Consider the following 27,739-nt stretch of genomic DNA (forward strand, 5'->3'; position numbering starts at 1 on the left):
TCCAATGAGTTATTCATTTAAATATATATTTAACTTTTTTATAATTTTATCCTGCAGTTGATTTTTCTACTTGACAAATACAAGAGGGGGGATAGGACCTTTATCGGGACTCCGGGATCGGGTGTTTTAAAACTCGGGATTTCGGGATTGATCCTTTCGGGATCCGGGAATTCTTTTTTTCGAATTTCGGGACCTCGGGATTTCATGTTTTTAAGCCCGGGATTTCGGGATTTCGTGTTTTTAAGCCCAGGATTTCGGGATCAGGACCCCTTCTATCCCCCCTCATACAAGTGGTTAACTACTTTAGCTAAAACTTTAACCTGAGAATGTACTTATTGATATTTATGGTCTCTTTATTATATAATATGTATTTATCTATCATTTATCATTAAAATGAATTACATCATGTTATATTTTTAATTCTGCATATATCTAAAAAGAACGCCCAGATGGAATGCTTTAAATGTGAAAATATAAAATTCCCAGTATGTACGTACACATATACAAAGAATTTGATAAAAGTTTTAATTGTAGAAATTCAGACTGTGGATATTGGATTTAATCATTAATAATTTAAAACTGATTTTTTTTAAATACAGTTTCAACAAAGAAAGCAAAACATATTATCTGTATAAAGCATGTTGTATCTTAAAGCTGCTCACAAGCCAGTAAAGCAAAATTAGATCAATACAAATTGTAAATAAAATTGTGTAGAAGCATACCAGAGGGGGTTCAATTTTTTTTTAATCGAACCATTACAGTTCTAAACTGATCCAATTCTCTGTTTTGAATATTTAACTAGGTCAAGGGCCCTTTTAAAGGACAGATCATATTCCAAGTCAAAGGAGTAGGTCCGGTAAGGGCCGGTTTTGGCCTCAAATTTCAAGTTGATCTGACGAAAGATTTTGGACACTTTCTAAACACTTAAATGTCTATTTCAATTGATTCAATTATTTTTTGTGAAAGATTTTAACTGATTCACTTATTAAAAACGCTCCGATTCAAGCTTAAATATAAAAAATCTATCAAATATTCCAAAAACTGTCACTTTTCATATGGTTTTTGTCAAAAATGAAAGTGGCCGCATCCGTGTTCATCCTTGACCTTTATATATGTTATGTATTATCATTAAACACAACTTACATTTCAATATCAAGAATGAACACGAATGCGGCCACTTTCATTTAAGACGGAAACCGTTTAAAATTTAACTAAAATGCTGAAATTGTGAAGATTTCAGTAATTTAGCATGAATTAATGATGCAAGTACCCAATATATGTGCATTGTAATGCCCAAATAAACCCATATTTATGTAGCAGAGGCATTATACCTTCCAAAAAATAACTAAAAGTTCACATTTAGCAATTTTGCAAAACTGCTATATTTTGGGGCCAAAAAGGGGTCTTACTGAACCTACTCCTTTGACTATGTAGCTATAGGTGCCACACAGAGTGAAGAAAATAAAAAAATAATTTCAAATTGGAAAACATTTTACCTTTGGTTATCTAATACTTTATTTGTTAATCTTCTTCACCCTTTATGGTACAAAAGGTCATTCAAATTTTATGAATATATCAAGAAAATTATGTGGTATATATAATTATGTATAGCTGGAATTTTTATATAAACCAGATTCATCTTTTTTCAATATATCTCCTTTTTTCAAAATGGCTTCACAGACATTATATAAAATATTTCATAGCTACATAAACATTTCTTGCTCATGAAGCATAAATATAAAGTCTAAAAAATATTTAAACTTCTTTTTGCTTTAATACTTGTTATGCCTGTTCCAGAAATAAATGTTTAAGGGGTCAGAAGACACTTTCCATTTAACCCAGCCATGCATAAAATCTAAATTGACTTTTTCCTATGATTGTTCAAGCTATCTTTAAAACATAATTACCAACCCTCAAACTGTAAAAGAAGTGTTATTTGACCACTATATACATTAATTCAGGACCAGCCCCATTACTATCAAACTTTAAATATAACATTTAACAACAAATTATAACAAACAAACAATTTCAATCTGACGACTTTTTGGCAGTTTTACTTTGAGATATAACTGGTCTTCACTGTAATAAAACCATTGTCATGTTGACTGAAAACTTGTTTAACATTCAATGTAAAATCATAATAATATAAGTAATCTATATTGCACTACTAATAAATGCCATCTTTTATCACATTCCCATCCAAAATGGTCTCTACGAGTACCCTTGACCACAGATCAGATCTACTGTCCCATAATGCTTCAGTGTCACCATTTTCACCGTCGGAATATTTCTTCATCACTGTCATGATAACGACTGACATGTCGACTTGTTGTCAGTGTTGTTTCTTCTTGATCTGACCTAGAATAGATGTTGAAATGAGTTTGTCAAAATAATTTATCTACTATAGCAAACTGTAGTTGTTCTTTATCTTTATTACTTAAATCGCATTGCAGTCTTGTTAATTTGAATTCATATACTAGTTCACCAAGTTAAAACCAAATCCTCAAATAAAGTACTTCAAGAGTGCAAACGCTGAAATGTCTCTCCTGCTTTACTGACCATTGATTTTATGTTGAAAGTCATAAATATGAAGATTTTACTTCAAGTATCACATAAACTTTATGTTTATAATTTATACAAATGACAATGTGATTGAAGTCATATAAAGTCTGTCAGAAAGATATTTACACATTACAATTATTCTATACACCAACTGCTTATAGTAATTAATAGTCAGACTGAAAAACAAAAACTTAACACTGTCCAATGTACCATGAAAATGAGGTTGAGGTCAGGTGAAACCTGCCAGACTAACATGCAACCCTTACAATTATTCCATACACCACATATAGTGGACCTACTGCTTATAGTATCTGAGAAATTGACCTTATCACGTAACTTTAACCTTGATCACTGATCCATAGGGTACCAACTACCAACGAGTACCAACAGTAGTATACACAGCCGGCAGATACTGCAACTGTCATTACAGGTAAAACAATATTGTTACCAATTTTTCTGCAAGTCAATATTTCAGCTTATGACCAAATCAATGTTTGTTTTGTATACAAATTCCATTAATCATGTTAATGCTGTCTTTTTGTAAGTCAGCTTTATCTCACAAAATGAAGCATTCTACAGAATTGAGAATTTCTGTATCAAAACCAAATTTAAAAGAAGAGATTTCTATACCATAACAGATTTCAAAATGTCTGTAAAAATAGTTAGGCATCATAGCTTCAACCTTTTCACTAATCATAAACTAATTATAAAACCTACCCATAATGCACATCTTCATCTGAGTCATTTAACATACTCATTCCAGGATTATCTTTAAAATTACTCTCTGTGAAAGAAAAGTATTGTTATCGTCAAAAATTTAAATGCAATATTTTGGACTAGGGTACTATTTTATTCTTCATTCAAAAACCATGAATTATTGATCATGAGCATTATTTTTTTTAAACACAGACAGATTTTTTTTTAGCTCTCAAAATGTCAGACTAACAAATGATTCTAGTATTGCTTATTTGAGCTACATGTTAATTCTGATAAATAAGGGAAGATAATTTGCACCTCAATTTTTTCCCACTATTTTATATAATGTTTCTGTGGTCCTGTTAATATTATTGAGTTAAAATATCAAAAAGATTGACATAGAAAAGATGTATAAAGAAAGGAAACAACATATTTGTTTCATACTCTGAATATGCTTACCATATATAGCATTTTTGGAAGGCGAATACACAAATGCCATTGTGTACATATAGAAATTGAGCAGACCATAAATGGCAACAAATTCTGCTGAATTTTTGTAGTTCGTGGACAATTCTGCTACAAAATTATCTTGTAAAGCTGCAGCACCATATCTCATCACTGTTATTGTAATACTGATTGTCAACACAATTAACATCAAAAACGTCATGAACTTTAACCTCAAATCTGAAATTAAAACAATTTTAGTGAAAACGAATGTAGAAACACAGATATAAAGTCAGTTACCGGAACAAAAGCTTATTGTATAACCAGATGCTCCACAGGGCGCAGCTTTATACGACCACAGAGGTTGAACCCTGAACGGTTGGGGCAAGTATGGACACAACATTCAAGCTGGATTCAGCTCTAAATTTGGATTGTGATTAAATAGTTGACACAGCATAGGTTTCTGACACAGAATGAATGTGGTCTAATGAACTTAAAATATTTTTTTTGCCTTTGAGCAATTCACTATGCTGTTGAATATTAATCCTCTCAAAAAAATGTTTGAAGAAATTTTCTTTTTATTTATGAAATCTGAAATGAGAAAAATTTAAACCCCCCCCCCCCCCCCATTTTTTTTTTCACATCCCCCTTTCCCTTTTTCCAAAACTGATCTCAATTCAAATTTCTAATGGAGTTTGCAACAATAACTACTCATTTAAATACATCATAAAATATTAAAATGTAAAATAAAGTGCTTGTTATCACTGAATGGTAAAGATTGTTTTAATTTATCAGTTGGTAGTAAAAGTGAATATACATTGTATATTGTATAAAACAATGATTTAAGTTGATTTAACTACTATTCTGGACAAAGAAAGATAACTCCAATTGAAAATTTCTTGCTATTGCACAATATTGTGCAATTAGATATTTCTTGCTATTGCGCAATACTGTGCAATTGAAAATTTCTTGCTATTGCACAATACTGTGCAATTGAAGATTTCTTGCTATTGCTGAATACTATGCAATTGAAAATTTCTTGCTATTGCACAATACTTAATATAATAATTTTGGATCCTGATTTGAACCAACTTGAAAACTGGGCCCATAATCAAAAATCTAAGTACATGTTTAGATTCAGCATATCAAAAAAGCCCAAGAATTCAATTTTTGTTAAAATCAAACTTAGTTTAATTTTGGACCCTTTGGACTTTAATGTAGACCAATTTGAAAACGGGACCAAAAATTAAGAATCTACATACACAGTTAGATTTGGCATATCAAACAACCCCAATTATTCAATTTTTTATGATATCAAACAAAGTTTAATTTTGGACCCCGATTTGGACCAACTTGAAAACTGGGCCAATAATCAAAAATCTAAGTACATTTTTAGATTCAGCATATCAAAGAACCCCAAGGATTCAATTTTTGTTAAAATCAAACTAAGTTTAATTTTGGACCCTTTGTAGACCAATTTAAAATGGGACCAAAAATTAAGAATCTACATACACAGTTAGATTTGGCATATCAAAGAACCCCAATTATTCAATTTTTTTATGAAATCAAACAAAGTTTAATTTTGGACCCCGATTTGGACCAACTTGAAAACTGGGCCAATAATCAAAAATCTAAGTACATTTTTAGATTCAGCATATCAAAGAACCCCAAGGATTCAATTTTTGTTAAAATCAAACTAAGTTTAATTTTGGACCCTTTGTAGACCAATTTGAAAATGGGACCAAAAATTAAGAATCTACATGCACAGTTAGATTCGGCATATCAAAGAACCCCAATTATTCAATTTTTAATGAAATCAAACAAAGTTCAATTTTGGACCCTTTGGGCCCCTTATCCCCTTCCTCCATAATGTTGAAATAGTTGTTTTTAGCAATGCCTTAATACTTTTAAGTATATTTTCAGCATTTCATTAAACAAATCAAGTATGCAAAAAACAAAATTCAATGGAGGAAAGGGTTATTCTAAACTGTTGGGACCAAAACTCCCAAAATCAAACCCAACCTTCCTTTTATGGTCATAAACCTTGTGTTTAAATTTCATAGATTTCTATTTACTTATACTGTACTAAAGTTATGGTAGGAAAACCAAGAATAATGCTTATTTGGGTTTGGCCTCTAATTCCTAAACTGTTGGGACCTCAACTCCCAAAATCAATCCCAACCTTCCTTTTGTGGTCATTAACCTTGTGTTTAAATTTCATTGATTTCTATTTACTTATACACATGTACTAAAGTTATTGTGCGAAAACCAAGAATAATGCTTATTTCAGCCCTTTTTTGGACCCTAATTCCTAAACTGTTGGAACCAAAACTCCCAAAATCAATCCCAACCTTCCTTTTGTGGTCATAAACCTTGTTTCAAAATTTCATAGCTTTCAATATACTTAAACTAAAGTTATAGTGCGAAAACCAAGAAAATGCAACTAAAAGTATTCGGACGACGCAGACGACGACGCCAACGTAATACCAATATACGACCAAAAATATTTCAATTTTTGCGGTCGTATAAAAGCATTCACTTATTTTACAGTGTCTGTAGCAAGCTAGCTATGCTACATGTTTCTGGACCATGTGTTTTTATTCTATGTTGTTTGTCCTTTTTTTTGTACTTTGTAGGTCTGGATTTAGTAGTAGGGAGTTGATATGGTCTGATATAATGTTATAGAATACCAAAAAGTTTTGAATGTAAACTTGATCATACACAATGGATATACAGTCAATGATGTTATTTTCATTTTGGTGAACCAGCAATGAAGTTACCCATGAACCAATAACTACTAAGATTCTGAAACAGTCAATTGACAGCCTAGTTGATTAATTTGAAATTCATTTTATGAAATCTCAATAGAACACAAGTCAATATAATGATTTTTTTTATAATTTTGAGGTCCAACTACATGAGGCATTGCAGAAAATAAAGTCATGAGTTAAATATATATATTCAAAATATGTCTGGATTGATTAGCTCTTAAATTTTCTGAAATATTTTTTTTTTTATCATATTCCCTTGTAGCCACATCCTGGCTGTCACACCAATCTCTAACACTGTAATAACGGCAGCAGGCCTAGGCAAGATAATAAAACTGTAAAATATTTTGTGAGTATTGATACTTCAAAGAAACTGCAATATTAAACACCATATATGCATTCTCTAACACTTAGTAACACACATAATTTTACTTTTAACATAGGCGGATCCAGGGCCCCCCCTTTCGTGGGAAAAATTTGGTTGATTATATAGGGAATCATTGAAGCATGACTGGAGCAGGCCCCCCTTAGGTCAGTCAGCGGGCCCCCCTTATGAAAAGTTCTGGATCCGCCACTGTTTAATATTGTAGAAAAACTTTACATTATTGTTTCATAAAATCCTGAAAATAAACTTGTTCATGCTCTTACCAAAATATGGCATAGATCTCAGCTCTGCATATGCTCTGATTAACAAATACCCTAGGTACAGAAGATACAGGCCTCCAACAATGAAGAAAAATATTTTAAAACCCTGAAAATAAAAAAAGATATAGTAGAACTACATGTATATACAATATTAGACTGAAATAGGCAATAGCATAAAACTTTTATGAAAAAATGTGAGTAGTGGTATTTTGCCATCTGTCCTCCATGCTTTATCTAGGGAAAGACAACTATTAACAATAATACCTCATCTTAATATAGACACAAGTATCGTAAGCCTTGCACAATACCAATTTATGGTAATAAATCACTTGTGTGTAGTTCAAGTCACACATAATCATTTATACAAGCACTTATCATAATGTACAAACACTTCTGATGTCAAGAAGCATTACTTTGCTGTGTTGATGGGTTTCTGTCCCATGGGCATGTAAACCACATCCCCATACATAAGAAAACATCTCAAGTATCACACAAAACAAGAAAAAGATAGAGATTTTAGAAAAATAATTTCTTTAAAAAAAGCAGTATCTACTGAGGACCATATTGGATGTAGATCTTAATCATCTGATTTAAACCGACTGTGCAAGACCCTCAAGAGTATTCAAGGTCATTTGAAACCCCCCTTTTTGAAGTCTGATTTATTTCTAAAAGGTGTAAACATGAAAGCTACTATTGAAACATAGGTGGGCGAATAAAAATTCTCATCTTGAAACAGAATTAGTTGAAATCCTGTATGGTCAAGGTCAAACATTATATTAATGTACAAGCACTTCTGATGTTAAGAATCATCACTTCAGATAATTCAAATTTAAGTGTGCTGCTCAGTAACTATCTCATGAACAAGTATACCATATCTCCTTGTTTCATCAATTTTCCATAATCTAATCTGTTGAAATATCAGAAACTGAATGTGATATCTGCTGTTGAAAAAACTATATTTGATGATTTTTTTTAAATTCTGTGTTGTTTTAATTGATTACCACAGCATTAAACAAAAAGAAAAAATAGAATAGTATTTTTTTCTGTTGGCTTAATGTTGAATGCATGCAGAAATGTGACGTCTTTGTTATTTATCATCTTGATTTTAGAACACTTAATGTCTTTTGACCGACAAGGCAATACATTTTTTCTTCTCTTTATACTATAAAATAGTAAAATATGACATAGAAATTTGGATGGATTGAAAACTGCAATATATTTGTGGACGGTTCATGTTACATTAACTAGTTCGTTTAGCCATAAAGTATCCCTAAAATCAGTATGTACTATTGACCCTCTTTCCATTGTAGAATCAAAGAATTTAAAGTTAAAGACTATAGTGATAAAAATAAAGATCGGTTTATCACTACTAATATTCTTCTTCCGAAAATCTTCTTAAAATATCAATCAGTGACCTTATACATGTATGGAGATTTTAAAAAGGTTTTATGAAGAAGAATATTAATTCTGAAAGAATGTGGTACTTGATAAGTACTACAGAAGATAGGATTTTGTACCAGTCACATGCGCTTCACTTGATCCTTATCATACAGTATATATTGTCATGAGGTTACCATTCCTTTAAGTATTGACTTCTTATACACTCTGGTACCAAAATTGTTGTTTAAGTGTATGTGCTTAAACTAAATGATTCAAAGTTTTTTGTTGCAAGGAAATTATACTTGTACCAAAGAGTCCATTAAATATTATAAAGTATAATATGTAACTACAACTCATGAAAGTTCTCAGACACTTTGAGTAAGTGTTATACAAAAACAATCCACTTTGATGTCACATTGAAAGGGACTTATTTTTAACTAATATAAAGTATCTGCTTTGCAATTGGCAGACATATAATACTTTAATATTTAAAGTGAATAGTACAGCTGTGTGAACACATTGTATTTAATTTTAATTAAACAAAAGTCAGTCATTATTTTCAAATATTCAGTCAGTAGTATATTGAAACAGTTCAGAATGAAAGGATTATTAGCGACTTTTATCATTCATGTCATTCTAGTGGACACTGTCTTATCCTTATCCGAATCTGACTCCTGTGATGGAGAACACTGTGGTAGTGTTATATCTATGCCAATAATGGACAATATGAAAGCTTCCTTAAAAGCTGACTTGGATGTGTCTAAAATGAATAAGTATTTAAAGGCATACATTGAACAGGAGATTGAAAAAGGTGTGAAGATAGCAATGGAAAACATAATGAAACAAATGATAGAAAACAAAACAGAAAAGATGGAACTGCTCATAAAAAACAAGAGTGAAGAAATGTTGACATTATTTGAAGTCAGAGATGAAAAAAGTAAAGCAAGCTTTGAAGTCAAAATGGAAGAATTCAAACAGAAATTCGAACAAAAGAATAAATTGAACTATGCATTCTTCTCCCATTTGTCTTCTACCAAGACAAACTTAAAACAAAACACAATAGTTATATTTGATGTTGTACGACTGAACATTGGTAGTGCTTACGATGGTACCACAGGAAAGTTTACGTGTAAAGAAGATGGGGTATACACATTCTCCTGGACTACACTGTCTAATGCAAAACAAGATTTTACCAGTGCTCTAGTGGTTGATGGAACACCAATAGCTAGTAATGTAGTAGACAATGAGTCAACTGATGATGCTTTGTCAGGATCCATTCGTGTAATTGTTAAAATGACCAAAGGACAAGAGGCATGGATTAAAGCTGTTGGATCACAGGGGGATTATGTATATGGATCATGGTATGGTAGTATACCATCTTCTGTTTTCTCAGGATTTAAAATTTAACTGCTAGCAAACAAGTTGTAGTATTTAAGATTTCTAACAGTCAACCTCATTTTACATTTTGATATTTTTGCAATTTATTAATTTCATAAAAAGACATTCAAGGACAAAAAGGATTTATCAATTATGAAATGAAGGAATAAAACCAATAATACATAGCCCATTGCTTTCTATGTTTAATTCTGCAATTTCAAGTATTAATGGCTAATTTGTCTTAAGTTTAAATAAAGTGGCAGCCATTTCATGTCAAAATTAAACCTTATCCTGACTTGTGATGAAAAGTTCAACATACCTTTAATTACATACTAGAGCACACTGATTCTGAGAAGTTTGGTAGCACAAAAACAGGTACTTCTGATCTGAACAACAGGGCAAATGTGCCCTTCTATTATAATTTTTAATATTCAAAATACTATTTGAACAAGGGTTCAACAGTGAACTCCAGTCCCCAAGCTTTCGTTTATTACTAAAACTACCCAAATATTTTACTTGTTGACAAAGTTGCAGCTATACGTGGGAACTATTGTTTTGATTAACATTTGACCTATTTTAATACACTTATAAATGCACTAAAGCATCAGAATATTAGACATTCCTTTTGGTTCCATTTTCAAAACCTATGATTGTAGCCATTGTTTTTGTACATCATATGAATTTGTACTATGCATGCTTTTTTAGTGAAAATGGTGATGTCACAATGCATTCTTACTAGCACGAAAACCCATTAGATGAAAATATGTAGCCACATCAATTCATAATCAAATAAGTCTTTAAGGCTAATTTCCTCTACCATTTATTTTTTAAATTTGAATCAATAATCCAAGAAATATTTTTTGGTAGTTTCCTGTTTGTTAGTATCTCACATAATTGAAACAACAAGTGTCCTTATTTACCTAAAATATTAGTTAATGAAATTGAATGTTGAGAAATAAACAACACTATGAGAAGGAGCAATTACATACCATAAAATTAGTAGTATCTAGTCTGTAATAATATGTAGGATCTTGTATTTCATTATACTCTTGCCAGGAGGATAAAGTTACTGCAGAAATCCAGATCAGTCCTACTATAAACAACTTTGGGATGTAGAACTTCACAAATCTTCTGTCAGTCTGAAAATAAAACCATACAACAATTAAAAATGAAACATCAGTATGTAGACTGTAAGCATACTTAAAAACTTTCTTCAGTTTTTGACTGTATTAAGATTTATCAACATACAAAAGATGGGATATCGTCTGATTTATATTTCATTATTGTGTTTAAATCATATTAAAGGATGATTGGGATACATGTACAAAATTATCTGACTATAGCATATTTTCTTAAGATACATCTGTGATGAGAGGTGTGTGGGATGTATTAACCCACAACCACATGTAGTTTGGGCTGAGGGAGGGTGGTCACTTTCTAAAAGGATAAGAATCAAAGCAAAGCTGAGTTCAATATAATTTTAGACTTTTTTTTTTTAGAGATTATGGACAGTGCTTATAGGATAGATTTTTTAAATTATATAAATACAAAGTGTATACTCAACTATAATAATCTTCATACAAGACAGCATGTATACTCAACTATAATAATCTTCATTCAAGACAGCAAAGTTTTTTTTTTTTCAAGGAATATGAAATATATTCTTAGAATCATTTGTATTGCTTAATGCAAATATCGTTTCAACACTTCAAAAGAATACTTTTATGTTAATGCTCTTTATTGTGTAATATATGGAGAGAAGAATAAAATTGTTTATATCTTGAAATATTCAATGATTTTTTAACCATTTTACTGAAATAAACTACTTTACATCATAATCATCAACCTATTGTCTTTTTTGTCATTAAGATTACACAGTGTAACCTGACGTATTCCAACATCTTGCTTTAACTAAGGCATTTTCATGATCCCAAAGTATGCCTGTTCTTGCAGAAAAACCCTGATTTTTCAGACACCCTGCTTAATCCGTCATTTTTTCTGGTCCCCCAGTGTGTCGGATAACACAATTTACACTGTATCAACAAAATTTACCTGTCTGACACCATGATATAAACACAACCAGAATAATAAGAGACCACATAAGAAAGAGGCTTGGAACAAGGCATCAAACATACCAGGTACCCAACTGTTTACTAGGAATGTCAGCGGAAATATTGGATCTGAAAAATAAAACATTTAAAATGCAACAAAGAAATTCATCAAACATTCCAGGAACCCAACTGTTCACTAGGAATGTCAGCGGAAATATTGGATCTAAAAAATAAAACATTTAAATACAAGGAGCATCAAACATTTTCACCAAAAAAAATCATCATGATAAAGAATTTTAAAAAAAACCTGCTCTACTTATTTCCCTTTGGACTATACTGTATCATTTGATTTTTACATAAAGCTTGCCTGAATGATGTTCACTCTCAATTTTGAAGTGAACTATTTTCTTATCACTTCTTTTTTTTCAGTAATTTGAGAATTCTTTAGAGGTATCAAGCAACAATCCTGCTTTTAGTTGGACATTCAAGAGAGTGTTGCATCTCTTGGTTCAATATTTAAATCATTGTTGTGTTTGGTAGACTTTTATCTTATACATGTATTTTTTATTGCCATTTCTTCAATAGTACTTGTATTTGTCCCTTTTATGTATGTAATATCAATTGAAACACATACATGTACAAAATAAACATTTGTAGAAATACAAATTAACGATTATCAATTATTTAAGTTTTAAATGTTGTGACTGGTAAAGAGAAATTTCAGTTTTTTTTAAACATGCTATGACTTATAGTCCTGACTACAATAGTAATTTATCACAAACAGACAGACACATAGAGGGAGTAAAACTCCTTGGGAACTGAGGTATGACACACAGCTTACCATTATACAATAACAGTAGAGGTAGTAGTAAAGACATCCATCTTTGTTCTATTGACCAATCTCGTATAGTAAACTTCCTCAAAGAATGACCAAATACACACTGAAAAGGTACATACATTTACTATAAACTGAAACACAACAAAGCATTAAAGAAAGGCAGGTGTCAGAGAAGAAAAAATAGTCTCTTTCATTTTATAAATATGTTTTAAGTATAACTGTTAGGAATGCAAAAGCTTTTAGATTATTTTTTTGGTACCACAAGAACAAAGCAAATATAACTTGCATTCAATTAAAATTACATAATTTATAAGGGGTAAACATATTATAAGTTAAAAGTTATATGGTTTGCTACTGACCAGCTACTGGTCCATAGAGGGCTAGTCAAATTGAAGGCTGAATCCTCTATGGATTTTACTAACCCTCTGTAGATCTGCAGTGGGTCAGTAGTGAAAGGTATAACAAATTTACAGTACGCCCAAGGAGTTTGTAATCCCAAACTCCATACTCCGATATTTTTCCTGGTGTAACACCAGGAAACTCCGACATCCCTCCCAAAATTCTCGGAGAAATTTGGGAGTATTCCCTCCGACTTCCGCGTAAATCCGCTACCTTTTGTTTATTGTATTAGCGACATCTCTCCCAGTCTGGTGTGACGCGGTGTGACACCAGGTAATTAATTGCCCTAATCCGTCTGATCTATGCCGGCACGCGACAGTCAAGGTATGTGAGATTTCTAATGTAATTAAACAATTGTATTTCCTGTCTATTGATTATCAGGTTATATCTGATTGCTTGAAACAAATGAAAGGTTAAAATAAAAAGCAAAACGTTGTTGTTAATTCTTTCAATTACTCTGTACATTTTAATCAAGTTTTTAAACAACTATATTTGATTTTGACTTCCGTTTTTTTATCAGTAAATAAATATTTAATTTACTGAAAGAGATATAATTGTGCAACAATAAACGGAGACTAACGCTGAATAAATGAGGGCAGTTTAAAGAAAAATTACACGTCTCAAAGTTTTTTATACTACAAGTAAAAAAGAAAATATTATTCCTTATCTGTTATGCTAATAATTCTACGCCATTTCCATTTTACGATTACAAAATAAAAGTTTTAAAATCCAAAACGTTGTTGTTAATGCTTTCAATTGCATTAAAGTTTTATAAAAAAAAATCTATACTTGATTATGACCTCGTTTTTTATTTATCGGTAATTGATATAACTTACGAAAAGAGACATACTTGCGTGAAAATAAACGGAAACTAACGCTGAAGGTATAAAATGTGAGCAGTGAGTTTAAAGAAAATTACGCGTCTTAAAACTTGTATATGCAAGTAAAAAAGAAAATACTATTCACCATTCGTTATGCTTAATAAGTCTACGGCATTTTCTCTTCACGATTAGCATTACTTTAGGATATAATACATTTCGGCTACAACAGGAATACTTCTATAGCTGCATCAACTCGTCGTTGCATAATATTCATTGAATGTAGGACAGAAAGTCACAGGACAAAAAGTCACAGACAAAAAGTCACGGACAAAAAGTCACAGGACAAAAAGTCACAATTCATTTTTTCTGATTATTTTCTTTGAATAAAAAATGCTTTATTTTACAAAAATATTTTTGTATTTTTCTTGATGTATTATATGTTAACCAACTTTGTAAGCAAAATTTATCAAAAAAATATCAAAGATGATCAAATAATTGTTAAGAAAACAAAATGTCAAAGTAGATTGGCACTCAAATGGCTTCATGGTGCCAAGAAATATGTCCTTTGCATGATTAAAATAAAATAAATCTTCATTTTTCAAGTAAAATGATAAATTCCATGAACTTTAATATGAATATATGTATTAAAAAGTAAATATTTCAAGATATTTCTCTTATATATTCCAACAATTGTCAAAAAATTATTTGTGACTTTTTGTCCCGTGACTTTTTGTCCTATCAAATTTGTGACTTTATGTCCTGTGACTTTTTGTCCTGTGACTTTCTGTCCGTTTACCTATTCATTTACGCACAATGAATGTAAACCTTTGTGTTGTATTTAGAACAGTTATCTTTAAATATTTTTAAAACAATTAATTGCCGTGGGAAGACGACACGCATCTCAGTGATCAACAGTGCGTGGAACAGTGCGTGGTTGAACTTGAACTTGACTTCGCTCACAATATTGAATGCTAAAAATAGTGACATCAATTTTGTCCACGAGATTTTTATTTGGCGGGAAATAGTATCATGTAACAGTAAACTCAGGTGACCTTTCTGGATAACCGTGGGAAAATTCATGTAATGATTGACATTTGTGTGCGTTAAGATTGAGGCTCTAGAAGGTCCTTTTACAATTGATTAACCGGATTCTAAATTTTATTCCTTTTCTGAATAAACGAACATCAGCCTTTTATTTATACGTTTCTCAGTCAACAGAGGACATAAACCTGGACATTATTTATACTTCCATAGTCAACACTATACATTAATGGTAGATGAAAACAGGATGCATGTCGTTTAGTTCCTGATGGGCGTTGGTAGAGATCCTCTGTGAAAATGTGTCGATCGTAAAAATCCGATCCACATTTTTTTTTACATATTTCTTTCTTGTACGATATAATTTCATTTTAATATTCTATAGTATAAATTGTTGAAATACTTCTTTTTATATTTCGCCGAGGACTTTTAACAGCAGTAACATACGGATTGCGCCAATCCAATTTTATTTTAAATAATAAAAGATCAATAACAGATCATAACAGATAAAAAACACATGATTTTATTTCTTCATATAATTAAATAAGGTTGTGATTATTGTGTTGTGTCTGGGCGGGGAATTATCTCAGTATTTATGAATATAGGGCTGCCACATTGCATACAAAACTATTTGTCACTTTACAGTTTCTTTTTTAAATTCAAATATTTCAAGTCGGTAATCTACCGAGGTAGTGAAACATAATATTTTACATTTCAAAATAAATTGAAAGTAACAGAGTTCACTTGTTGGTCCGATAAATTAACTCTAGGGTTTGATTTAGATTGGACAAATTACCGTAAAAACAACATTTTGTTTTAAGCCAGTTGATATTAATTATATAATATTGAACTATTAATGAACCGGATATTCACTGAGTAGGTCATAAAAGGTTCTAATTGTGGTAAAATCATCTTTGTTGAAACTTTGTTGAAAAAACAAAAATTATGACCTGATCGGACTATAATGAAAATACTAAATAAGTGTTTTATTCGTATTTTTATACGTTTTTACGTTTTATTTAATATGACAATGACATGGGCATATACATACAAGAATAATTATCTTATTTTAAATAAAAATGTCACACTTTTATCTGACAATGAATGGACATTTAAATAACGTATTTTAAAGCACACAGGTGCAATCAAGATCGATTAAATGTACAAAGGTAATAAATCTGGCTAATCCGATTATGTTGTCACGCGTCATTAATTTTCAGTTCATCCGATGGGCAATAAACCAATTAACAGCCACGCGGTGTTGGGAGAGAATCTTTGGAGGAAATTGGGAGTAGAATCCGTGATTCGCGGTGTCACACCGCTACACTCGGAAATCGGTGATAAAAGTTCGCGATTACAAACTCTCTGGGCGTACTGTATCACACTCTGGTATTTTCTTGTCAAGTTTTGTAAAAAAATAAACAATGAAATAAAATAACATTAAGAGATGACGTCACTCTTAAAATCAATCATAATGCCACTAATTTAAGGGAGATGCAATTAAAATCATTCTAATAAAAGCTACAGATCTAGAATGCATAAGGTTATAAAATATTTTAAAATTTTAACAGATTGACTGCTGTGGTACAAAACTAAAGAGACTTTACACGCTACATCTAATTGTTTCTGTGTAGTTATTTTGGAATGTTGATGGTCTTATTTGTCTGCTGTCTTCTTGACGTATGGCACTATTTTAATTTTGACCTATGGTATTTGATTGTACCAAAGTATCTTTTCCCTCTTTTTTTTAACAAATTAACTTGATAGTTGACAATAACATGACAATACTTACTGTTGCTACAAATGTCATGAATAAAAACACAAATCTAATCCAGATTTCAATCTGTGTGAATGATGAGTTATAAGTCTTAAACTGAAAAATAAAACCGTAAATGATAATTCTCTAGATCTTCTGAAAATGAATAAACTGCAAACAAACACTATAATATAATTAATTCTAATCAACATCAATCATGGTTATCATGGTTATCATGGTTATCATGGTTAGTAAAAAAAAGTAGTTTGTTGTCTTTAATATTTGTTCTGAACTTAAAGAAATGGGAAATGTGTCCATGGGACATAGATGATGCCCCCTCTTGCATATCATAGGAGCTGCGTCGGATAGAAATCGACCTTATGCAAGTGGATGTACACAGGTTCAAGTATAAGACTTTGATCGATTTTGGAATAATTTAAGATATAAAAGCTGCATTTTGGTCCGTTTTAAAGGGTTGTCTTCTTCTGCAAATCTACCTTTGGAACAATTACAGACTTTCCGTAAAAATTATTTCAACCCAAAAGAGATTAACAGAGTTATTAATTTTCGTTTGCATAAGGTTGATTTCTATCCGGCGCAGCTCATATAAAGTAATAAATGAACATAACTCAAGAAAGATAAAAGTAACGCTACCCATATGTGTACTTGATCTGAGTTTTGTGGTAATAAGTATTGTGTATAAGTTTGATAAGTTTAACATTTGATTGAGACAAACAAAAGTTAGAGAGAAGAAAAGAAAATTCAGCAACTTTTCCATTGTAAAGAGGCATAACTCTAGATTTTTGCCACCAAAATTCAAACATGATCTATGTTATGTGGTAAGAAGCATTGTGTATAAGCTTCATAACATTTGGTTGAGGCAAACTAATGTTTGAGAATGGTAAACAACTTTGAGACATACAGACAGACTGACATATTATAACTTCAGGCTGTTATAAAATTAATTGTATGTGGCAGCTGGTATGTGGAGGAAATGGGGTACAGAAGGCACTGATATTAAAATTCAACAGGTGATGATTATTTTAGAAAGATAGCCTAAACAATTAAAGGAACAATTAAAGTAAAAATTTCATTTATAGCTGGATTAAATAAAAAGTGCCTTTTGCCCCATCCCAATTTTGTTCCTGGAAAGGTCCTTATTCTCCCAGTGAAATCAACAAAATCTAATGCAAAAAATTAACAATCAATTTCTCTAATTATAAACACTACAATCGTTGACAAAATACTTACATAAAATACAATGTCTTTAAAATCAAACTTTGTGTTCTCTAATCCATAGAAATTGATTTTTATTCTATAGTAGTTGTAATCTAAGTATCCAAGATGTAATAAGATCAGGTCATCACATTGCTGAAATTATATAAACAAATTTACATTAATGGGTCAACATCTATCAAGGCTCATGCAAGTGGGTTTACACATATATATGTAATAATAATCTCAGCTGTAAATACCTACAGCTAACAAACGCATCTTTACTCAGAATAACCAAAAAGAATTTAAGTAAGAAGAAAGATACAATCAAACTTCTTGTAAGCACTAAAGGGTAAACAATGCTTTCATTTATCAGTTGGAAGTAAAATTAAACATTGCTTTGTATCAAGCATTGTAGAAGCTGATTCAACTAAAATTCTTGACAAAGGCAGATAACTCCAATTTGAAAGATTACTTGTGATATTTTTAGAACAGACATTAGATTCCTGCACCTTGCACAAGTAATGTAATGTTCATCATCATGTAACTTGAATATCTGAGCATATGTTTCAATGATAAATTTCCGGAAATGTTCATGGATATATAGGATATTTAAAATATTGAGATCAGTGGACTTTATTTTATGTTTCTCAAAAGTAGTGATTTACCTTCAAAGATTTAGATATTAAGTCTGACAGTACCATAAGGTTTTGATTGAATTTCATACAATCTTTACCCCCCAAAAGGTAAAATAACAAGTAAATGTGTAACTGCAACATGGGAAGAGGCACTTCTCTTTCAAGTCTCATCTTTTCTTTGTCAGTTTCAAAAAGAGAAATCATTTATACCTATGATTCTGAAGAAGCCTAATTCCTACTTATTATTGGTTAACAAAAACATTACTCTGCTACATTTAGCTATATATATATAGAAATCAAAGAACTTAAACCATTATTGCTATTAAAATGCAGAATACCAAACACAAAAGATGCACAACTTTGGTTGTAAAATGTTTGCAGAGTAATGAATTCCCAACAGATTGAGACAATGTTTTTGTTTTTCACTGTGAGATGTGTTTTTGCTAAAAGAATTATGTTATATCTCCTATTGGATTATTCAAATTGATAGAACTGTTACACAGGTAATCCTGACATCTTAACATTAGTTTCTTGTCATATTTTCTCTGTTTCTGAAACATTGTTTTCATGATAAAAAAAAAATGATAACTGGCATTTTTTCCTGATGCCCTTTATTTAAAACATTTTTTTTATAATAAAGGTAATTTGAGTGACTGTATTAAGATAAAAAAATTTATATTTAAACTGTAAACTACCTTTGAACACTTGAGAATTCTTGTTCTGTTATGAATCTTTGGACTTAATTGAGGATTATCTGCCTGTATGACTCCCTCATCATCAGCTTTCATACCACGGATCTGTACACTCACTGTAAACTTCTCCTCAAACTTCGAGTCTGAAAAATTTAATTATCATACAAGTGTTTAGAATATTCATAACATTTGAAAACAACTACTGTAAATTCAGAAATTATCGCGTGCATTGATTATTGCAATTTCGTCATTTTAGACTGAAATGCGATTTTAAATTTTGCGATATATTGAGAAAAATCCTGTTTTAATTCATATAAAAAATTTCAAAATGCAAGTTTAAATTATTGCGATTATAATCTTGTTGCATTTTATGCAACAATTAAAGCTATTGTCAAAGAATTGTTGATAAACTTAAAATGTGACCAGGATGACTATGCAGAAGGTAACAAAATGGAAAGGAAATAAAATATATTACGTGTTTCTGAGTCTGTAGTTATTCGTGCTATAAGCCAGAGTTGTTGATGGTATGTCGTCAGTGGATCAGACTTCAGTATGAATGGTCCTGTCTATAAAATGTAAAACAAAACAAGTTAATAAATTTTAAATATTATATATACTCTTTAATGTAGAGGTTTTAGTAAGTATTAGTTACATAAAGATTTATACAAATACCTGATAAACTATATAAAAACTTCTACATTACTTCATTCATTAGATTGATTGATTGATTGGTGTTTAACACCACTTTCAACACTATTGTGCTATTTTGTAGCAGTCATTTTTATTGGTGGAGGAAGCCAGAGTGCTAAGAGAGAACCACTGACCTAAGGTGGGAAAACTGACAATCCTAGTCAATTAAGATTATAACATCTGTGTGGGATTCAAACTCACAACCTCAGTGTAAACAGGCTTGTGGTACAGCAGTTTCACTATTTAGAACACTCTGCTATTTTTTTGGCTTATTTTTTATTTTCATGTCATAAAGAACATTGTTAGTAATGTCTGCTTTATTTATTGTTCTATGTAGTTTTTAAACCATAAAAAATTATGTTAGTTTTTTTCTTTTATCTGTTTCAAATTGGTTATGTGGTATGTGTTTTGCTAATTGTTCAAGTCGTACATTGCCCTTACCATTTTTAAAATTTGTCTCTTGTTGATAGTTGTATCGTTACATATATGTTAAGTCTTAGTAAGATGATCATACATTTGTAAACTACACAAAAACCACACCATTTAGTTGTCTTTTACTTGTTCTGTTGATCAAAAGCATTTGATTTGTCAGATTTTATTAAAGGACTTTATCTTTTTGAACTTGCTTTTGGATTCAGGATTTTTGTAATATTTTTCTTGATAAAGAACAGACAAATGGATACACATACCTGAAACCATAATGACCCCATATATGAGTCATGTCATAAAAATACTATCATAAATAAATGACCTTAGAACTGCTTTATTTACCTTCAAATCTTTAGGTTTATGTGGACCAAATGATGACCCATTCTTAGAGACTGTTTCAATATTTGGTGGTCCTAAATATAAAGCAGTCAGCTATTAAAAGATGTAGTTTAAAACCTGTAAATTGATCTTCTACAAATATTTGAATAATTAAATGACAACTGAATTTAGACTTTCAGCAATTTTAAGAGCAAAATTACTCAAAATTTTGTTCCTGCCAATTGCATGTTACAATAAACATATAATTGGATGAAGAGTTGTCTCATTGGCTCTCATACCACATCTTCTTAAATCTATATTAAAGCAAAAACATCATCTGTTTTTTTTCCACTACAGCCATGTGCATGCCAGTCTGGAAGAAAATAGCAAAACTATAGCATTCTTAATTTTCTGCCATATACATGTACATGTATGTATGACTATGATGTAGGTTAACCGATTAAAACTAAATACAAAATATAAAGACGCTTTACAGTGTAATTTGTAGCTGATGAAAATGTGAGATTTTAGGGACACACAAATGGAAGGGTGAAAACTCAACAACTAAACCTTTCACCATTGAAATTTCTCCCCCTGAAATTCATACATAGCATGTTAAGAAGATTGTTGTAATTTGAGGAATATCATGCATTTCAAACGGATGATAAATACCTAAATTTGAACATACACATGTCATGCATGTTAAGATGTACACAAATTTATAATATATATGTAGAGTTAGTTCAAAACTTCAAGTTGCTTTAAACTTCCAGTAGCAAACATTGACTGAATATTACAAAAGCAACTATCATGACTAGCCTAGCTGCATCTCAAATTTATATAATGAAACCAAAATATATGAAGATTATAATTAACTCACCTGCAACTCCAATCAATAAAGTAATACCAAAACATATGAAGAAAGTAACAAAAACAAGTACAAATTGTCTTTTGTTCAATGCATACAATCTCATCTGGACTGACCTATAAAACAAAATTCACCAGAATGTTATTTTTTGTCTTAGTATGTTTGTGAAATCAAGAATGAATGGAACATTTTAAGGAACACATGTAAATTATAAGCACACCGCCAGTTCAACCTCCACTTTGTCACTTACTGGGTTGCAACTTTTAAAATCTTATATCTGTTAACGTTAAAATTTATGCAATAATTTCATGTCATAATGACATATACATAATTTTGTAGTTAAGGTTTGATGTCATCAGGGAAAAACATTTTCGTTTTTCCCTGTTTGAATTGTTTTACACAGTAATTTTGGGGCCCTTTATAGCTTGTTGTTCAGTGTAAGCCAAGGCTCTGTGTTGAAGGCTGTACCTTGACCTATAATGGTTTACTTTTATAAATTGTTATTTGGATGGAGAGTTGTCTCATTGGCACTCATACCACATCTTCCTATATCTATCTACATTCAACAGTTTTTCACAGCTTAACATCCACAGGTAGAAAACAGTGAGGAAGGGGGTATCCTAATTCAATTTTTTGCATAGGAATGGCTTAACATAAAATATGGAAACTCCCTTCCAATGACCGCTAATTGATTGTGGTGTGGAAGGAGTAAATCAATGTAAATAAAAAGTTCTTTTTTTCAGTGTTATGTTGTCTGTAACATTGTTCTCCTGATGAAGACTGACGGAAAACGTGTAATATACATTTGTAGGAAGAACCTGAGTACATTTATTTCCAGATCCATATTTTGTTTTGAATTTCTAAATTGCCAAATGTATCACTCAAATGGATTGAAATTACTCTTTCATGTCTTTGGATTTAGTGGACATTAGTGACAATATTTTATATCCAAAAAATGCAGGTTGTTGCCATGGTTACATCAAACTAGAGGCTCTAAAGAGCATGTGTCGCTCACCTTGGTCTATGTGAATATTAAACAAAGGACGCAGATTGATTCATGACAAAATTGTGTTTTGGTGATGGTGATGTGTTTGTACATCTTAATTTACTGAATATTCTAGCTGCTTACAATTATCTCTATCTATAATTAACTTGGCCCAGTAGTTTCAGAGGAAAAGATTTTTGTAAAACATTACTAAGATTTACGAAAAATGGTTAAAAATTGACTATAAAGGGCAATAACTCCTAAATGGGTCAACTGACCATTTCAGTCACTCTATCTATAATAATATTCAAGATAATAACCAAAAACAGCAAAATTTCCTTATAATTACCAATTCAGGGGCAGCAACCCAACAATGGGTTGTCCGATTCAACTGAAAATTTCAGGGTAGATAGATCTTTACCTGATGAACAATTTAACACAGTGTCAGATTTGCTCTAAATGCTTTGGTTTTTGAGTTATAAGCCAAAAACTGCATTTTACCCCTATGTTCTATTTTAAGCTGTTGCGGCCATCTTGGTAAGGTGGGTGGGTCACGCCACACATTTTTTAAACTAGATACCCAAATGATAGTTGTGGCCAAGTTTAGTTTAATTTGGCCCAGTTGTTTCAGAGGAGAAGATTTTTGTACAAGATTACTAAGATTTACGAAAAATGGTTAAAAATTGACTATAAAGGGCAATAACTATTAAACGGGTCAACTGACCATTTCGGTCATGTTGACTTATTTGTAAATCTTACTTTGCTGAACATTATTGCTGTTTACAGTTTATCTTTATCTATAATAATATTCAAGATAATAACCAAAAACAGCAAAATTTCCTTAAAATTACCAATTCAGGGGCAGCAGCCCAACAACGGGTTGTCCGATTCATCTGAAAATTTCAGGGCAGATAGATCTTGACCTGATGAACAATTTTACCCATGTCAGATTTGCTCTAAATGCTTTGGTTTTTGAGTTATAAGCCAAAAACTGCATTTTACCCCTATGTTCTATTTTTAGCCATGGCGGCCATCTTGGAAGGTTGGGCAGGTCACCGGACACAATTTTTAAACTAGATACCCTAATAATGATTATGGCCAAGTTTGGTTTAATTTGGCCCAGCAGTTTCAGAGGAGAAGATTTTTGTAAAAGTTAACGACGCCGGACGACGCCGGACGCCAAGTGATGAGAAAAGCTCACTTGGCCCTTCGGGCCAGGTGAGCTAAAAAGAGATCTTTTTAACTATATTGGAAATTAAATCAATTGAAGATGCTGTTTCTGTATACATGTAGTCCAAATAATTATGACATCTTGAAAGGCTATTATATTTTTTTTCTTTGATGCCTTACGTCGCAGCAAGGCCTCAAAGCAAATATTTAAAAATAGCCTTCCAAGACCTCATAATTATTTGGACTAATGTACATAATAATAATGATAATTTGTACATGACACAGAAAGAGGTTGATTATTAAGTGTGCTTCCTATCAGTTAAATGCTACCTCAGATGCTACCTACAGTGTTACAGTCCAGAGGATAATAATACCATAGTCCACTCCCTACCCAGACTTATTAATCTTATCAAATTTGATAGTGAGGAGGTCTAAAAATTGTATGTGACGTTGAACCTTCTGCGCAAAATGGGTGATATCAGATTTGCTCGCCATTTCTGGATTTTATATAAGTGTTTCCTTATTGAACTGTGACATTGGAAATGATTGCAATGTTTGTTTTGGGATGGAAATTAGCTTACGACTCAATTTCTCGTGCCATGTTGGCAAGTCAATATTCGTGTTTGTCAAGCATCAACAAGATCGAGATCAAAAATTCTAAAAAGGAAATAAAAGCCGTAATTGAAAATTACGGATTTTTTTATCTTTGTTCTCCATATGGTATTCAGTTATCCTTGGAGCAGCATATCAATATGTATGTTCTTGAGTTATCTTCAGAGGCGGATTTAGGGGGGCCAGGGGGCCCGGCCCCCCTTTTTAAAAAATTGGGGAAAAAATGGTTGCTCATATAGGGAATCACTCTTAGGTCAGTCAGTGGGCCCCCACTTCTGAAAATTTCTGGATCCGCCACTGATCTTAGTCTTTAGGTCCTGTCACGAAATATAAGTTCCATTCATAACAGAAGTTCCAAATGGAAAAAATGTTCTGGAATATTATTTCTCTGGAATAATTATTACAGGTCCTGTCACGAAAGATTAATAGCCAAAATCAAAAATCTAGGTGTCCACGAGGATATAGTAGGGTGGATAACGAGCTTTTTAGAAGATAGGAAACAAAAGGTCGTAGTGAATGGTGAAGAGTCAGACTGGGCTAACGTTACATCTGGGATACCCCAAGGATCAGTATTAGGACCACTACTATTTGTTTTATATATAAATGATCTCCCAGACCAAGTAGATTCTGATGCATACCTATTTGCAGATGACACTAAGATCTTCAGAATAATTAAAACACAAAATGACAGACAAATTTTACAAGAAGATCTTAATAAGATGGAATCCTGGAGTGACAAATGGCTACTAAAATTTCACCCAGAAAAATGTAAATATATGAAAATAAGTAAGAAATCTAATAGCACTGACCATCCACCAATCTATAACCTACTAAATCATCCTATAGCACAAGTTAAAGAGGAAAAAGATATTGGAGTCCTCATTGATGCAGAACTCACATTCGAAAACCACATTAGTGAAAAAGTGAACAAAGCAAACTCCATATTCGCAGTTCTTAGAAGAACATTTAAATACCTGGGAATAGAAACATTCATGCCACTATACAAAACCATGGTTAGAACACACCTAGATTATGCCAGCTCAGTCTGGTCCCCATACAAGAAGAAAGATATAGACAAAATAGAAGGTGTTCAAAGAAGGGTAACAAAACAACTACCAGGGCTAAAAGACATGAGCTACCCAGAGAGACTAAAAAAACTAGGCTTACCTACATTATCCTATAGGAGAATAAGAGGAGACATGATCGAAACCTTCAAAACAATGAACGGATACTACGACAAAGAAGTTAGCTCATTTTTAAGAAAGGCAGAAGATTCTCAACAAAGATGTAGTAGTAGGACCAACAGCAATAAAGTAGTTCATCAAAGATTCCAATCTAATATCCGTAAACACTCTTTCTCTGTTAGAATTGCTAAAACCTGGAACAAACTACCAGATAAAATAACAAAGTCACCATCGATAAATTCATTCAAAAATCGACTAGACAAATATTGGTCAGACGAAGAATTATACTATAATGACTATAGAGCAGAAATATCCGGAAGTCACGGTCAAAATAGTATAAGAAACACATTAAATTACGAGTCTGGTGAAGAGGAACCTTGAGGGATCCTGTACTGGAAATCAACTATAAGTAACTATAAGTAAGTAGTATATATAAGCCTATATACACTGTAATAAATAGGCCTATATATATATATATTCCTAACGGAATAAATGGTATAGAATATTTGTTCCTACAGGAACAGATAATATATCATATCATGACATTATTTAGGCCAAATAAAATAATATGTGTACAGTATTTCTTATTATGTCTTTTAAATTATTTTTTTATTACTGACAATTTTTTTTACAATTTTTCAAAATGTCCATGGGGGTTTTGCGTGCAAGATGGCTGCCATATTCCTTAAAAACCTTCAAGGCGGCCTTCAAATACATTTTTATGTTGTTTTTCGGCTTCTTCATAGTTTTTCAAGCCTACAGTCATTGTAAAATTGTTTAAAATTATGGACAAAATTGCTCTTTCAAAATTTCAATTTTGGAGCCTCCATGGGGGAAATCCCCCGAAAATAGTGACAGTTGGCAGATATGAAGTTAAGAATACCGGGGAGAGAAATTCTGACTGTAATAGTGCTTAATTATTGAAGATCGTTGAAAAATGACCAGAAAAACTTTAAGGATTTTTAGGTAGGCTGCTTCTAAGCTTAAATATGGGGTAGGTAGCGAAATAGGAAACACACATATTTCTTAAGTTGGCTTTTTATAACAAAGTTTTCACTGAAACTTCTAGGTTAGCGCAAGGATTTGTATAGTAAAATAGTCTTACTATACAAATCCTTGGTTAGCGGCAGAACAATTATGGTGAACAAATAAGTAAGTAAGTAAGTAAGTAAATTTTATTTAGAGTCGGCATATATATACACAATAACAGACAAAACATGAGCTCTGGTGAGCTCTTTAACCGGCTATCACATAAACAAATCATGCAGCATCATGCAAATACTATCAAATAAAAATGAAAAAAGCATGCAAGTATAATGAAAGCAAAATTTATTTGATCTGTGAGCATCCAGAGTCAAAGTTCATGTGGCAAGCGCCTCTATGTGCATTGTACAAGGGAGTCAGCAAATCACTTGAAAATCATAAAATAATAACAAACTAAAAGCATAAAAACAATAAATAAATAAATAAATATACGATGATAGTTTAAGCAACGAGATGATCAAAACATAAAAGGATAATGATGAAAACATGTGTACGCATCCCCTTAATTTATATTTACTTCATCATTTTCGATCCTAGAACAGTTTATTTTCCTAGCATTTTGTTCTATGACATTACTTATAGGACACCACGAGTAATCGATGACCGGCATGCAACCATTCATCATCATTTCTCCGATTAATCGGAAAGCAGTGAAAAGTCACAATCATGGCTTTCTGCTGTTTAACATCATCATGATCAGATTTTGTTATAATGTGCTTTTTCATATATATTTTATGGCGCCGAAGCAATTTGCATTGTTAGTGTTTCAACCTTTGTTGTGTGAAAAATTGCATTGAGTATTTTACTCACCTTTCACATCGATCATGATGATATGTCGGTGCTATGTGTTTAGAAAATGCACTAAACATGTCAGAAAATTGTGACAAAAATGCGCGTGCATTGTTAGTCCAAGACGGCGTAGAAAACGAATATGTATAAGAATCCATTTTGTCAACAAGGTCTCACGGTTCTCTCCTGGAAATGCTAACGATCAGCTTTCAAGAGTTACACATTAAAATAACAATCTCAATTAAGAAAGTTACGTTGCCATATATGTATTTTCATGTCCATATTTTTTTTGAATTATAACTAATTTCATTTCCATACAAATGACTGGAA

General features: G+C 31.7%; 2 protein-coding genes across 3 annotated transcripts; one reads left to right on the forward strand and one right to left on the reverse strand.

Annotated features, from left to right (window-relative positions):
* Positions 1 to 1,654: 1,654 nt before the first annotated feature.
* LOC143048079 (transmembrane protein 181-like) lies at positions 1,655 to 27,739 on the reverse strand. 2 transcript variants are annotated; one of them, XM_076221524.1, is made up of 14 exons: positions 27,431 to 27,739; positions 21,638 to 21,741; positions 20,782 to 20,852; positions 19,796 to 19,886; positions 19,324 to 19,463; positions 18,027 to 18,146; positions 16,812 to 16,892; positions 12,765 to 12,864; positions 11,925 to 12,052; positions 10,862 to 11,011; positions 7,119 to 7,221; positions 3,718 to 3,942; positions 3,280 to 3,346; positions 1,655 to 2,358 (listed from the first exon to the last, which is right to left on the reverse strand). In XM_076221524.1, exons 1-14 carry the CDS (start codon positions 27,565 to 27,567, stop codon positions 2,274 to 2,276), a joined length of 1,602 nt encoding a protein of 533 aa, XP_076077639.1. In that variant the 5' UTR covers positions 27,568 to 27,739; the 3' UTR covers positions 1,655 to 2,273. The 2 variants fall into 2 exon arrangements, with proteins under 2 accessions (XP_076077639.1, XP_076077640.1); XM_076221525.1 differs by lacking the exon at positions 27,431 to 27,739 and adding an exon at positions 24,362 to 24,444.
* Positions 8,769 to 11,710, forward strand: LOC143048080 (uncharacterized). Its single transcript, XM_076221526.1, has one exon. It carries the CDS (start codon positions 9,093 to 9,095, stop codon positions 9,900 to 9,902), a length of 810 nt encoding a protein of 269 aa, XP_076077641.1. The 5' UTR covers positions 8,769 to 9,092; the 3' UTR covers positions 9,903 to 11,710.

Source organism: Mytilus galloprovincialis, chromosome 10 (genome assembly GCF_965363235.1).
Source record: "Mytilus galloprovincialis chromosome 10, xbMytGall1.hap1.1, whole genome shotgun sequence".
NCBI lineage: Eukaryota > Metazoa > Mollusca > Bivalvia > Mytilida > Mytilidae > Mytilus > Mytilus galloprovincialis.